This window comes from Maylandia zebra, linkage group LG7, assembly GCF_041146795.1.
Source record: "Maylandia zebra isolate NMK-2024a linkage group LG7, Mzebra_GT3a, whole genome shotgun sequence".
Classification (NCBI taxonomy): Eukaryota; Metazoa; Chordata; class Actinopteri; order Cichliformes; family Cichlidae; genus Maylandia; species Maylandia zebra.
This window is the reverse complement of record NC_135173.1, coordinates 62,900,209-62,916,381: the sequence shown is the minus strand read 5'-3', so window position 1 is coordinate 62,916,381 and position 16,173 is coordinate 62,900,209. Positions and strand designations below refer to the sequence as shown.

The 16,173-nt window shown below is 41.6% G+C and overlaps 1 protein-coding gene across 5 annotated transcripts in view; it reads right to left on the bottom strand.

Moving 5' to 3' along the window:
* Positions 1-15,607, bottom strand: part of kiaa1549la (KIAA1549-like a) — a 123,978-nt gene extending 108,371 nt beyond the window's left edge. For 3 of the 5 annotated variants that reach the window (XM_024803020.2, XM_024803019.2, XM_024803022.2), the window contains exon 1: positions 15,147-15,607. In XM_024803020.2, the coding sequence (XP_024658788.1) occupies positions 15,147-15,387 (241 nt within the window). In that variant the 5' untranslated portion in view covers positions 15,388-15,607. The remainder of the gene's footprint in view (positions 1-15,146) is intronic. The other 2 variants (XM_024803023.2, XM_024803021.2) reach the window with 1 other exon arrangement.
* Positions 15,608-16,173: the final 566 nt, after the last annotated feature.

Here is a 16,173-nt window from a genome sequence, read left to right as displayed (position 1 = left end):
CTTTACATTACAGTATTAACTGTCTTTAGGCAACTATGCGTTTACATTTTCATAATATGTACATGCACATGGTCTGAGGGCAGTTACAAATTTACATGAACAGTTTTGGGGAGGTTGCCTTGAGGTAGGGCTGTGCGATATGACCAAAATCTCTTTTCCCAATATAAGACATTTATCGTCCTGACAACGATATATATCACAAAAATTTTACATTTTCTGTGAATCTCAGGCAACTCGACTTGCGTGAAATGTTTTCAGCTGGGTGTCATGTACCTGGAGTCGAGTGTTGCATAAGTTGAAACGGCTGCAATTTTCTCTGTAAGTATTTATTACACGGAAAAGCCTGTTCCAAGCTTTATTCTTTTAGCTCCTGACAGCTCTTTTTTGGCTTGTCGTCCGTAACGTGCATACTACGTGATTCATTTTATTTTGAAAAAATTCTCAACAGGATCTTCAGCTTTATTGTGAAAGGTTTATGTGGAACGACGGAGCCACACGATGGTTTTAACATCTTGTTGCTAATGACAACGCATACAAACCGTCGCTTGTCCGTCAGTAGTGTGGTTATATTAACCTCCTAAGACCCGAACTCCTCCACGGCATACATTTTTAACTTCTCTTTGATATTTGGGCATATTGGGGCCCGACGAATGTAAAAACAAAGAATTACCTGATTTTTTTTTTTTTTTTTTTTAACTTACAGTGGGGCAAAAAAGTATTTAATCAGCCACCGATTGTGCAAGTTCCCCCACCTAAAATGATGACAGAGGTCAGTAATTTGCACCAGAGGTACACTTCAACTGTGAGAGACAGAATGTGAAAAAAAATCCATGAATCCACATGGTAGGATTTGTAAAGAATTTATTCGTAAATCAGGGTGGAAAATAAGTATTTGGTCAATAACAAAAATACAACTCAATACTTTGTAACATAACCTTTGTTGGCAATAACAGAGGTCAAACGTTTACTATAGGTCTTTACCAGGTTTGCACACACAGTAGCTGGTATTTTGGCCCATTCCTCCATGCAGATCTTCTCGAGAGCAGTGATGTTTTGGGGCTGTCGCCGAGCAACACGGACTTTCAACTCCCGCCACAGATTTTCTATGGGGTTGAGGTCTGGAGACTGGCTAGGCCACTCCAGGACTTTCAAATGCTTCTTACGGAGCCACTCCTTTGTTGCCCGGGCGGTGTGTTTTGGATCATTGTCATGTTGGAAGACCCAGCCTCGTTTCATCTTCAAAGTTCTCACTGATGGAAGGAGGTTTTGGCTCAAAATCTCACGATACATGGCCCCATTCATTCTGTCCTTAACACGGATCAGTCGTCCTGTCCCCTCGGCAGAAAAACAGCCCCATAGCATGATGTTTCCACCCCCATGCTTCACAGTAGGTATGGTGTTCTTGGGATGCAACTCAGTATTCTTCTTCCTCCAAACACGACGAGTTGAGTTTATACCAAAAAGTTCTACTTTGGTTTCATCTGACCACATGACATTCTCCCAATCCTCTGCTGTATCATCCATGTGCTCTCTGGCAAACTTCAGACGGGCCTGGACATGCACTGGCTTCAGCAGCGGAACACGTCTGGCACTGCGGGATTTGATTCCCTGCCGTTGTAGTGTGTTACTGATGGTGACCTTTGTTACTTTGGTCCCAGCTCTCTGCAGGTCATTCACCAGGTCCCCCCGTGTGGTTCTGGGATCTTTGCTCACCGTTCTCATGATCATTTTGACCCCACGGGATGAGATCTTGCGTGGAGCCCCAGATCGAGGGAGATTATCAGTGGTCTTGTATGTCTTCCATTTTCTGATGATTGCTCCCACAGTTGATTTTTTCACACCAAGCTGCTTGCCTATTGTAGATTCACTCTTCCCAGTCTGGTGCAGGTCTACAATACTTTTCCTGGTGTCCTTCGAAAGCTCTTTGGTCTTGGCCATGGCGGAGTTTGGAGTCTGACTGTTTGAGGCTGTGGACAGGTGTCTTTTATACAGATGATGAGTTCAAACAGGTGCCATTCATACAGGTAACGAGTGGGGGACAGAAAAGCTTCTTACAGAAGACGTTACAGGTCTGTGAGAGCCAGAGATTTTCCTTGTTTGAGGTGACCAAATACTTATTTTCCACCCTAATTTAGGAATAAATTCTTTACAAATCCTACCATGTGAATTCATCGATTTTTTTTTTTTCACATTCTGTCTCTCACAGTTGAAGTGTACCTCTGGTGCAAATTACTGACCTCTGTCATCATTTTAAGTGGGGGAACTTGCACAATCGGTGGCTGACTAAATACTTTTTTGCCCCACTGTATATTTGTTTTTAAGAAAAATAAGAGCCACATATGAGGATATTCGTTTAAAATTTTGATAGGACAGTATAATGTAAGTGGATATCAGGCCCTTGTAGAGCAAAATTCACTGTTTTGGTCTAAATAACCCAAAATGTGATCATAGGAGGTTAAGTATAAGAGAAAGAGAGAACTTTAATTCTACAGTGACCATCAAAACGATGAAAAAAAATATTGCTGTAAACAGTTTATTTTGCGACACAATGAAACAATCCATAGCGCAAAATGAAACGATAGACGTTTTCATATCATCATCATCCGATCTATCTATCTATCTCTCTCATTATATCGAACAGCCCTGCCTTGAGGCGACTGTTGTTGGGATTTGATGCTATGTAAATAAAACTGGATTGAACTGATAACTTACCTGATCAAAAAATGAAATAAAATCATTCATGTGACTGTGTCATATCGACCTAAATTCACAAAAGCATCAGTTTGTAAACTTTGTAAACCCCCTTCCTGATTCTTGTCCAGATTGTAAAAGGGGGTTCTTTCTCTCCACTGTTGCCAAATGCTTGTTTACAGGGCATCAAATGGGGTTCTTTGTTCTCTACCGTACAATATAAAGGGCACTGAAATGACTGTTGTTATATAAAGAAAACTGAACTGCATTAAACTGTGATGGATGTTTGCAATATAAAAGTTTGGGTAAGCATTGTGCCCTCAATTTATCTTCTAAACAGGTCTGGCGAACTGCGAGGTTTGCTTTACATCTGTCAGCTGACCACCCTTTTCTTTTGGCTGGAAACTCCAGATCTCAACGATTAACACCGTGAATATCTTTGCCAGATGGACTTTGGCCACAAATACAAAAGTAGGTTATTGTTCTGTACGGCCACTTTTCCAGGATTGCTCAGACAACAGCTGAAGTGAATGAAGCTTACTAAAGAGCAGAACAGCATCCTTAGACGTGAACAAAATGTGGCTGTTACATACACATCATTGGCTTCAAGGCCAAATGACACATCAGAAACACAAATGGAAAGGCCCTTGCATGCACACACAAACACACACACAGAAGTGAGTGAGTGATAGGAGGGAGGTGAGCAGCTGGAGTGATACATGGTGAGTTGAAAGAGGGAAGGCCAAGCAGCTATAAATCCAACCCTCTCCCAGTCAAACCTTAAGAAGCACAGCCTGATTAAATTTTCATTCTTTCACCTGCTTTGTTTCCTCTCTCCCCATTTTTTTCCTTTTTCAGTTGCTACAGCAGAAATAAATCCCTGCCTGTCTGCCGGTTTGGAGCCTGAAACAACCTCCTGCAGTACAAGCAGTTCATCAACAACTTGCTAAAAAATAAATAAATACTGTAGTAGTTCATCTGAACAAATTGATTTCTCACGGATATCACAAGCTGGATTGCATTTTCTGCACAGTTGATTTTAAACAGAAAAGCAAACGAACATGAAGACGATGGAGTGGGTAACGGCGGAAAAACACAGAGGCCTTTGAAGGCACACTCCACAATCGGTCTGGTTGCATAATATCCTTACAGGAACAGCAGGGAGCATGGACAAAAGCAAAGTAGTTTGTACATTTCATTTTATTTTAGTGACAGAAAATAAATCTTCTTGTTAACAAGCCCCGAGGCTGACTCTAAAAGTAGATGCCAGATAGATTGTTTCTTCCCTTTCTACCTTTTGCACACGAGTTAAATCTTTTGCTTTTCATTCTTATTTTCATTAGATGATCATTACAGTCCTAATGATGACAGTGCTGCTAATGACAAGCTAAATCAAGTGAGGCCATCAGCCAGCATCATTCCCTCTCCGTCTGCCCAGATTTGATGTTTTCTCTACCATCACTTGATATTTAAAAAAAAAAAAAACACCTGTTTCCATACTTGTCTGCTGCCAAGTCCGGGGGGAAATTTCCAATCTCAGGATTTACCTTTCATCTCTTCAGCAGGGTGCACTCTCCATCGAGAGGCAGTTTTATCTATTTGTTGCATGTACAAGGCTTCGAGACCTCATGAAACTTGGCGGTTGATGTGGTCACGCCACATGCTTTTTATTTTGATCAGTTCAATCATGCTGCCATACAAAACCCCTAAAAAAGTAAACCTCCACCAGCACTCAATATTTCTCTCTGGCTACCTTTACTGAATTAATTTCCTGACCTTGGAAATCAGAAATGGGATCTGGGGACAAAAAATCCATTCGTTTCATTTGAGGTATGAAATAATGACTGACATTTCATATTTGGATCATTTACTAAATTTACTCAGTTGTGAACCGTGTCCATCAGACTGCTTGCAAATGTTTGTTATACTCGCCTCATGCTCTGCCCTTTAATGTTCAAGGACATTTCAACAACTGAGTGTGCAGGACGCTACAAGTTCATCTAATAGTTTATAAGCAGTGTTAACTCTCAGCCCAGTTTCCACAGAGAAGCAAGTGTTTTAAAAAAAAATGTAATAGGTGTTGGACCCAAAAATCTAACAAGCACCACATGACAACAAAAAGGTGAGGTATGATTAGCATACAAGCATGTTACCTCCAATAAGGGAGGTAATATTTTTAGTAGTGTTTGCATGCAAGTCATCATTCTGTCTGCAAACATGAAAAGTTTTGACTTAATTCTGTACAACACTGTAGGGGTGATTTATTGGTTGAAACCTGACACAAAGCCTTCCAACTTAGAAACTGTGATTCTCACAAATGTGGTGTGTATTTTCAGCATGTAGAAAGGTATCTAAAGGTCAGTGATAATGCTGTATAGAGCCATTTAAAACCGTTTCTTACCGTCTTTGTTTGTATTGACAACAGACAGGCACATAGGGGATGATATATTTTACAACTGCCTTTGTTTCAAATTGACCCTAAAATATGTCTTTAAAGAGGCTATTGTCAAAAGAAAGAGCTGCTAGTTCAAGATATACTGTAAGCTCAAGTTAATCATGTCTCCTTATCAACAAATCAGTACTTATAATCCATTACATACTCCTTGATAGTGTTTGTGTAATCCACCTGATTTTTAAGTTTCATTTTTCACCACAAACGTCTCAAAGCACCTCCAAAAAGAATTAAGAAAACAAAATTAAAAATAAAAAACACAATCCTATTTCCTTAAAAGTAAATACTGCCTTCTGAGCTACCTTGCTGGAGATTTGTGCTCTCTGACTGCTACATCTACATGTGACCAAGGCCTTACAGGTACGGACTACTGGCTCATTTTTGAGTTGGCTTCATTTTTTTAGCCCTCAGGTGGTTTCTTGGTCTCTTAAAGTTACAGACACACACATGTTGGATCTATGTGTAATTTGGGGAAACTAACCAGCTAACAGTTGTCGTCTCATACTACAGACGCTGCAGAGATGCTTTACGCAGCACGAAGTAATCGATATGCAGAACCTGTCCCACATCACATGACCACAGTGAGGAAGCATGATAAGCATGCTGCATGATCACACAGATGTCTCTATTGTAAAGAGGTAAAATCTAGAGAAGATGAAATAACTTAAATCAGTGCAAAAGGGCTCGTTTTTAGCAACAAGGCATTTCTTCTTCTGATCCAGCTTTTCAGTTTTTTTCTATATATTCTATTGTTAAAAGTAAGTTGATGATCTTTTATTACTAGTTTTGATTACTGTTTGAAATTTGATTTATGTAAATTATGAAGCTGTTTGAGCTTCCTTTTCACAGGAACAAACAAAAGCCGGCAGAACGAGGCTCAGGCAAGCGTGAGGTAACCAGTTGGGGCTGCAAATAATCCCGGAGACAGATGCTCAGGGTTCAGGCAATTTTTTCTACTCTTAGCTTTGCATGGTGTTAGTGACTGCTGGTATCCCTAATATAAAGGGCTGCACGAAGGTCCAGTATAAACTAAGTTCATTAGTGCAGATGTGAACACAGTCACATTTGTGTTCGGACCAAAACAATTGCACCGAGACCCTTGCGGGACGTGGTCTCAGTCTGGTTCCTAACAAACTCTAATGGGGTTTTGGTAATGGTGTATGTTGCAAGTTTGAACTAAGCATCTCCCCATTAGCACATATACTTTGCAGTCTGGGATGCAGGAGAGTACCACAGATGTGAAAAGGTCAGTAAATTCTCCAGAGTCTCTAACAGTCCAGAACACAGCACCTTCTTCCTGTGTTTACTTTTCTGGCCACTAAGCGGTCTGATCATTTTCACATGGTTTGTAATGACACATTTTGGTTCCCTCTGAGATTGCTTGGATATTTCCCCCTGAGTGGGGGGGGGGAAATAATAATAATAATAGGAAAAAGCTTCTGCAAAACAAACCAACGGAGAAACATGCAACCTCCCACAAGATTAGAAAAATACAAAGTGTGGCTAATTGGGATTATAAAATCAATTTATCCAAAAAGAGCTTCTGCCTACCCGTAAGATTTCAGAGAGTCCTTCCATGCATAATGTGTTTAATATACAAGCTGAGGCAATATTTATGGTCGGCCTATGAAGCCCCTCTCTCTCATGTCAAGTCACTCTTCCTCCCTCGAACATACACACACTCGCGCTCTTTCCTGAAATAGATTATTAACTTCAGAGTGCTGCAGAAAGGAGCTGTCTGGTACACTGATGCTCTGCACTGAATGTGACTTTGTGCCACTGCGTGTGTGTGTGTGTGTGTGTGTGTGTGTGTGTGTGTGTGTGTGTGTGTGTGTGTGTGTGTGTGTGTGTGTGTGTGTGTGTGTGTGCGTGCGCGCGCGTCAAGGAAGGACAGATCAGATAAGTACTCTCTGTGAGAGATGTTTGGCCTGGTTAGCTTGCTCACAGTCACAAAAACACTCGCCAGAGCACAGCTAAAATAGAGCTGTGTCAGTCATATCATTAGAGTTCATCAGCACTTCCTTGAAGCTGCGCTGCGTTTCTGCCTGGCAACAGTAAGAGGTATGACAGCGCAGCCAGAGGAGACGTTTAACATGACAGCACGCATCACTACAAACTCTATCTGCACTAAAAAGAAGCCTCAGTGGTACAAAATAATCGTGAATGACAAAAAAACTCTAAAAGGACTCACAAGAAAATATTTGGCAAATCCATAATAAGCATTTTACTTTGAAAAATAATGCTATCAGTTTTTAAAACTCTGCTGGCTTTTTAATCTCATGATTTAGTGACCATGGTGCTGGTTTAAATCTGTGTTGTGTGGAAAGCCAAATTTACTCCTGTGAGGGTTTTTTTTTCTCCTTGTCGGTGTGAAAAGCTCCAGCAGTGCATAATCAGAGAAGCACAGAATGGAGTGCAGCCAAGCAGAGCGATGCAAAATGAGCCACTGCTGCTTTAATGCTGAGAACATGTGCTCGGATGATGCAGTGACCCCACTCCCTCACCCCACCTCCACTCCCACACCGCTCCAGCCTCTGGGACCAAATGCAGGATCTTTGGCCTTGGATCCATTGCAGGCAGAATCCTCTTCTTAGATGTGCTGCCACACCTCTGATCACCTGTGCCCTTTAGATACGGGGGGGGGCAGAGCAAAGAAAAGCTACCGTCTCATTATGATGCAAAGACAGCCAGCTAGGGTCTGAGCATGAGCAGCAGCAGTGTTAATTTAAGCTACAACTCAAAACTTTAATCCTTGAGGCCAGAGCAGTCTTGATGGCCCTGTCCTCCATGCTGTGAGTCGGGTTTCTGCTCCAACTGTTGTCACTCGTTTTGATGAAATATCTGCTAATACCTCCCATAGGGCTGAAGTAACTATTAAAATCGAAGCCTCTGCTAATAAGGTCATCTCGGGCATACAGCTCTGACAGTGAGCCGAGAAGTCCCACCAGCCTTTACAATAAAGTTGGCTCAAAGGGAGGATGTCCTTTACATTTACATACTTTTCATATTTCATGCCTTCACAAGTGTGTTCAAGGTCAGCTATGACCTGGGCTAAGAAAACCTTCATATGTTATTGAAGGTTAAGTTGGCAAGAACAATCTGGGACTGTTGGGATTTCATTTACAACTATGCAGACCCAATGCAAGCATCTTTAAATGACCTTTTCATACTTGTCATTGTGTCTCATCCACTGCAGTGGTTTTCTATCCCTGTTTGGAAGCAGGGAACATTTTTGGTACTTAATGATGGAAATTCATTTTACTCATGAGCTAATTTCAGAGCTTTTACACAAAAAAGAAGGAAGCTCCTTTTGCAGAATTACCTGTCAACTACAACAGCAGTCCCCAACCTCCGGGCCACGGACCGGTCATTTTGTACCGGGCCGCAAGAGTTGAGGCTCAGGTGTGGAACTCATGGTTTCCAGGGTTTTTACCAGTTTTTAGCGTTTTTTTAATCATTAACTCTGTTTCCCTGGGTCTTTTCCCTTGTGTTATGAATAAATCTTTTTTGGGGGGGTACCGGTACTGGTTTTGTTTTGTTGTATTTATCCGCAACACCTTAAAGGCCGGTCTGTGAAAATATTGTCGGACATAAACCGGTCTGTGGTGCAAAAAAGGTTGGGGATCGCTGAACTAAAAGGCAAAAATTCTACTCAGATTTGGTTTTAAGGGCTTTGCTGAGTTTCTTTATATTTTGTTGCTGGTTATCTTTCACGTCAAAAGTCCATCTTTTAAAACCAAGCGGCAACCGTCCAGGAAGAATGAAGCCAACAGGAAGCGTAAAAAGCTTGAGTCCCATGTAAAACTGCAACTTCATGCTGTCTACATCCATCTTTTTTTATACAGTTTAGGAATAATCTGAGTGTAAGGCTATCTAAAACATTCCCTCTGACCTCCTTACATCCCTATCTATAGATTATGGCTTTTGTTATAACTACAGGATTCAAAACCCTTGGAGCAAAGCTGCTGAAGCACCGGTTTTCATTTCCCCAATGTTTGATTACATCCCCTTTTTTAATACTTCTTATGAGACATACTTTGACACCAAATAAATTGAGCAGATGTGAACTGTGGCTTTGCAAACCTCTTTGGATTGAATCTCGGAAATGTTATTTACTTGAGAGCTGAAGAGGACACATTGGAGCGTGCAGCGCTGCCGTTCATTTGATTTGTCAGGGTTTCTAAACGGATGAACCGAGCGATCGTGTGTGAGCAGGAATCCTTATGAAGCCAAGTAACTGGCATCAAATACAGCAGGTTGTAGCGCAGCAAGCCTTCTCATCTGTCAGCCGTCATCAGAGTTTTCAGAGGTATCGCATCCGACATTCCCCGTGCATTAAACACGAGCTCGGAGCTTAAGTGCTCTGTGAAGCGGGCGGAATTCACCGCAATTATGAGTAAAATGTACTAAAAATTGACATATGCAGAAGAAGAATACACGGTAAAGTCGTTCTCCTTTCACATTTGATAAAGCTACAGATAAATATTTATAGATTTTATCTTATTTATTATTCAGTGCCACCACAGATTTAGTATGTGTCATTGTTACACAGTGGGTAACGGGGCTGCAAAGCTCTGTCAAAGTTCACTGACGTAAGTGAAGCAGCAGTATTAATAAAAGCAGTCTCTCCATCTGAACGCTATTCTTTGCTTTGAGCTGAAATTGCACTGAGCCTAAAGTCACATTTAAATCAGCCTCACTAAGGGACCGACTGATTACCTCCTCCTCCTCGTTCTGTCTCGTCTTTCCTTTACAGCACCACAAACTTTTAATCTGATTGTGAGGGCTCTGATGCTCAGCCAGCTCCTCTTCCTCCTCCTCCTCCTCTCTCTCTGAAGCCACAGGAGGCGGGGAGGAGCCCAGTTTCCCTCTATGTAATCAGCACAATTGATTGCTTTAATTGATGACAGCAGATACATGATCGGTAGCATCAGAATTTATCAATGACTCTGTGGCCAGACATTCAATTCCTCACAGTCCGGCTCCTGGTTATTAGATTCCCGGACTTTATCTGATTCAGCTATTTATAGACCAAAAAATATAAGCATGCCATCTAATGCCCAAGTCACCAAGACACGGCGTTTTACTAAAGATCCGAAATGACCAAGCAGCTTTTGGTTTTCTGAATATTTGTATCTGAGCGAGCAAATCGAAATTAAAACTCCTGACATGTAAAGTTAATAACACTGATCTTTTTATTGTTGCTATGTAATATTCTGATGGGAAACCTCTGATCCTGATCACATCTGGTACTTTGACACATACTATGAATTATAACTCTGCTACAGACCAATCAACCCATATTATAACAACAGCACTCCCCGATGGCAGCTGTCTCTCTCAGCAGGACAATCCCCAACACAATGAGTGTCTGACCTTCTTAGGCCCCACCCTGCAACTCACTAAAACCTAAGGATCTGGTGCCAGGCACCACAGGACATCACAGAGCTACAGCTGTTTCTGCAGAATGTGGTAGATCTGCAGAACATCAAGCAGGTGTGTGATTTTAATGTTCATAAGAAGATGTTACACTTTACAAGAGCTGGCTTGGATCCATTTAAAGTTGAAAGGAACAGCCATGAAAATTCACCAAGCTGTCCCGTGAAAAAGGTTAGAACATGTATCATGATGCCACAACGAACAAATGAAGCCCAATCTCTTAAGCTGCCTTCAGTCCATGAAACTGTGTTGTGTTTAAAAGACACGGCTAACTGACATCAGCTGTCACGTTGCTGTTTGTGAAGCATCCTGAAGTGAAAGAGATTCAGTCGCATATGATGTTAAACACTAAGAAAACAACAGCAGCAGGATGCAGTGACTCAGACGACCAGAAAACCGGATGTTTAGCAGCTGGAAGCAGAAGGTTTGAGTTGATTTTGAAACAGTGCAGCACGGGGAGCGTTTCATCTCCGCTGGTGTGTCATCAGACGCCGATCATTAGGCAACAGACTCTAACCTGGCACTTACTCAGATGTTATTTTCAATCCCTGACTGACACAAACAGACACACAGTGAGAAAAAGTACTAGCTGCAGATCTGTTCCCATGGTAACGTGGACCAATAGATCTCAGCTATTGACTGAGGATGAAGATCTCTGTAGACCTATTAAAGAAAACGCCTACATTCACATACTGTATGAGCCTGCAGACACACACACACATACACACACCAGCTGGGCATCAGCCTTCAAAGCATCTTTTTTCTGTTCTAAATGCAGAAAACAAAAATACAATGGGAACATTTTCTCTCTGGGAAAAAAAAAAATGAAAACAGCCAAAGGCTTGAGTAACCAGGTACGAGAGAGAAAGTCAAATCTCCCTGAGCCATTCTATGGAACAGCTCACTCTTAAGTGGCACAGCAGCATGACATAAAAGAGTATATACCATCCAGAGCAAGTGGGCGATTTGCTCTGATTTAACCGGGGAGGCTGGGCAGATAAACTCTCTTTTGCTAAATACTTTGGCAATCGTCTCCATTTTCTCAAATCTTTACCCAACAACAGGTTTATGCATCTAATGAAGATGTTCCTATCACAGGGGTGCAGTCTCTCTTTATTACCCTCTAATCACACCCTGAGTAGTGGCGGCATTTGTTATTAAGATGAGCCCGAATTTCATTATTTTCCAGTTTGATCGGGAAGTGAGGTTGGTAAAGTGGCACTGAGACAGAGAAAGAGAGAGAGAGGGACAATCTTCCTTTAACTACATGGCACTGAGTGTGCAAGTCAGTCAGACAATCGCTTAAATTATTATGCAAATATAAACCAGCAGCAAGCCAACAGAGCTGCTACTAAACTATTCCATTAATTCACACCTGTCCTTTAATTACTCGTTTTAGGGAAAAATGAGGAAGAGGAGTGTACCGGGGAATGTGCTGCGTCTGATCTCCCATAACATCACCATATATGTATGAACACGTATGAAGTTATCTTTTCTGATGCACTACTTAGACCAGAACAGGTCACTCCTTTAGAGCAACATTGTCAGCTGCAGGTGTGGCAACATCGTGGAAGTGAGACAAAACCATTCACTGTATATAAAAGATGGCAGTAAATCCTATAGTCCTATAATTTAAGTTTGATTGTTTGATTTGTGTGGTTTGTTTGAGGCCTTTGTCGAACACAGGCTGTCAATATAGTCTAACTTGTTGAAACTCTGTGAAGTAGAAGCTGAAGGCAATTTTCACTGCCGTGATTCCCATGTTGGTGAGGCTGAAACACCTTCTGCACAAAATACACTGGGGCTTGAATACATTTGCAGTACTTTTTGTTTTTTTTAAATCAAATTTACACTTCACACTATTTCTTCATGCTCACAGATGGAGCAACCTGGTCACCATTTTCTCTCCAAAAGAAACTCTAGAGATTTTTAGGGCTTTGCTGGTTTTATTAATACAAATTGTTGATTTTTTGATCAGAGATTTAAATGCAATTAAATCTAGCAATCGTTGCTGCATTTTGAAATTTCATTGTTAACAATTTGGCTGCTGCCGTCAGGGGTTTTTGGAGCTAGAAATGACTGTATATCTGGAAAACAGGGTAGAGTGCTAAGTTATCGGCTAATGTTTGTGAGTTTTTTTAGCAAGCTATGTCCAACAACTATACACAGACAAAAACACATGGGTAACAGATTATTATAATATAATTTCACTCACCAATATTGAAGAACAAAAATATGTGAAAAACCCCAAACTAACTGCAGGTGCTTCTCCTGACACACCTGTCAAAGTACCCCTAACTTTATGTGTTTTATATCTAAATGTACGAATTTTATTTGTAAAAGAATTTCTGTCTTGTGTTTTTGTAGCGCGCTGTAAAACACGCGTTTTAATGATAGCATTTAATATTTTCCCACAGGAGTTTTTTCCCCACTCACTTTTGGAGCCACCCTCAAGTGGCCATTAGAGGAACTGCAGTTTGGTGCTTCAGCACTACCTTTGCTTTTTAGACCTGGAGGTTGTCATTTGTACAAAATACAGAAACAGAGGTGCACTCTGTCGTTACCCACGCATTGCACCAGTGACATCTGATTCATTAGGTCCTGAGCCATGTAAATGAAAATTAGGGTTTGTATACACATGTTGGCACTAATTGTGTAGCACTTCCTACGTAGCCACTAAAGCAGAGAAATATCAACTACATGCCTGTTGCCCGCTGTTGCACAACATTTCAGGGAAACCTGCCATTCAAACACAGAAACCGCACCAAAACGTTACATTGAATGTTCACATTATTACACCACTGCACTGTATTTTGGGGCTTTTACATTGACATCGTGTCCAGTAGGCTTACTTTATATTGTAATTTTCATGGGACGTTATTTGCTTTCGATAAAGGCAAATATGAACAGATGAATAATACAGTTCAAATAAATTTGCAGCTGCATTTAATTATAACAAGAAGCATATTCTCTTTGTATTTGTCTGATGTAATATGGTTGGCACCTCAGAAGAATGAGTTTATCTAAGCTGAAGCTCATTTATTCCTTATCTTCTTTTTTTTTTAACTGTCTTTTCCCAGATACTGCTACAGTGTACATGCCATCTTGGGAGAGGGCCGACATATTTATTATAATTATTCGTGTGTCACTTTAATTGAAAGTTTGAAAAGATATTTTAATACTGTTCTCACTGGGGCTGGCCACACTGACTCATTATTCCTGGAAAGCGACAGGACATTTGACATTTTTGCAAATGTCACCCTCGGAGCTGTGAGCACCACCAATAAACTGCGGTTCAGACGGGCTGTGTGTTGGCACATTTGTGTTTTATTTTAACAATATTTATTGTGTACAGGCATTCACATCTCAGCTGTAGCTAACACGTGTTGTGGATTATTTCAGCTGAAAAGACTTGACTTAAAGATTTAAAAGCTCAAAAAAAAGTCCGATTAAATTAGAAAATGTGTTTTGCAAATTGGATGAAATGGCCGTTTATTTCTCATCTCCACTGGATCTGACTCAAATAAATTCTAATTGTGTTGTTTGTGACTTTTTAAGCACAGCTTTGCAGATTTCTCCCTTTATCAGACGAGGTTTACTGTTGCTATGCGTCCAAAGTCCGTTTCGGTGTATTTAATTCTCTTCTTTTATAAGATTTTATCAAACCTGTAATCAGTGTAAACATGACTAACAGATGAGCAGTGATGCCTGCGCGGTCGTTCCAGCCAAAGCCCAGGAACATGTCAGTGTATGAAGGCATTCTGACACAAAATGACCCAACTTAAGGCCTGAATTATTTCCTTAAGAAAAAGAAACAGCATCTTCTTAAGGGACTGAAACAGTAATTTCCAGTATATGCATATCCCAAAGGATTACACGGAGGCTTTGCTGTCAGTAATAAAGAAACAGCTTCCTGCATTAATTATTGCTTCTCTGAATGAGGACTGGTGCTTTTATTTTTTGCTTTTTATCCTCGGATGTCTGTGAGCACATAGAGATCCTAAATTATTAATTTGTGCCGACTACGAAACGTCCCCTATGGATCTTAATCGAGGCTGAAGACCTCGGGGCCCAATTTTCCATGAATGAATAAAAAGTTTCCTCCTTAACGCAAAGAAGCGGCCGCGGTGAGCGCAGCGCTGCGGTCCACAGTGCGCTCCGGCTGCCTGTTTGGGGCCGTGACATCGGTTAGGGCCTCTGTGACACTACACCGACGGTTCAAACGCAAAATAAAGAGATTTAAAATCAGTCAGACAAATAAATCAATACGGTAAATGTAAACAACAACAACAGGAACCCCTTCAGAAATCGCCACAACACCTCCGGGTGCATTAACATAGCTGCTGCTGCTTTTGCAGCTCATCTCCTGTCTAACAGAGTTTCATTAGGTCTTCCTCTCCACTGGCTCTTCATCGCTGTTTTCATGGAGCCAGCTCGAGAGTGGATTCAAAACATTAGCGCGACTCAGGCGGCTGATCGCGAGGTTTATGCTTTATTTACGTGATTAAAATAAGAATACAGGGCTCCTCTCGGTGACAGGAAAAAGAGAGCATCGGGGTCCTACCGTCAGCGGCCAGGGAGCTCTGCATCATCAGCATCAGCACCGCGCCGATGGTCACAAACCACCGGGCCACCATTCCATTCAGCACGCGCGTCCTCTTCCCGATCCTCGGCGAGTAGACGGCCACCATCCCTGCATCCAGGATCCATAGCGACGAGGAGGAAGAGCAGGGGTCTTCTTTCTTATTTACCCCTCCGACCCCGGGGCCACCGCTGCTGGAGAGGCGCGCATGTTTGGGAGCCATTGGTTAACCAATTAATCCTGAATGGGAAACATCTAACGGCGCTGCTGGGATGAAAGGCATCCGATCAACCTGCCCCCGGTTCGGACAAGCAGGGCTCCGCTCTCCATGAGCCTGCTGGAGGCTGTGAAGGTCGACGAGGAAACAAAGAAGCGTTAGTTTTCTCCTTTTGCGCGTCTGGCTGTGTCAGTTTCTGTGTGCGTGCGTGAAGTCTGATGCCCCTACTGCGTCCGCAAGGCGCTCTCCATATCTGTTGGCAGCTGTGTCAATGCACAGATACAGACCCGGAAATCAACCGAAGTTCTCTTCAAAATAAAACCGCGTGCACTTTGTATACACGAGCTATTCTTCAGGCTACTACCTTTTCAGATTTTTCTTTTTTCTTTTTTTTTTTTAAAGTCAATTTCTGAAATTTTAAATTGAGAAGAAGAAGTCTTTTTTTATGCAACCAATTTTGGTTACCAGCATATTACCACTATATAGCCCACTGCACCACAAGTGCAGTGGGCTATATAGTGATTTTTCTTGATATAGTGATTTACTTGAGCGTTTCAGATGCTTTATACAGAACCCCTCATTCACACATATTTACATTTATACAAACACCTTTTTTCTACGTCTAACTGATTGCTATCGCTATTGAATTGGGAGCAACTGGGGTTTTAATATCTTGCCCAAAGATACTTTGGCATACAGACTGGAGCCGCCAGGAATCAAATCACCAACCTTCCAGTTGGTAAATAACCTGCTCCAAGACATCCCAACTGCAGGTATGTCCTATTGCCCAGA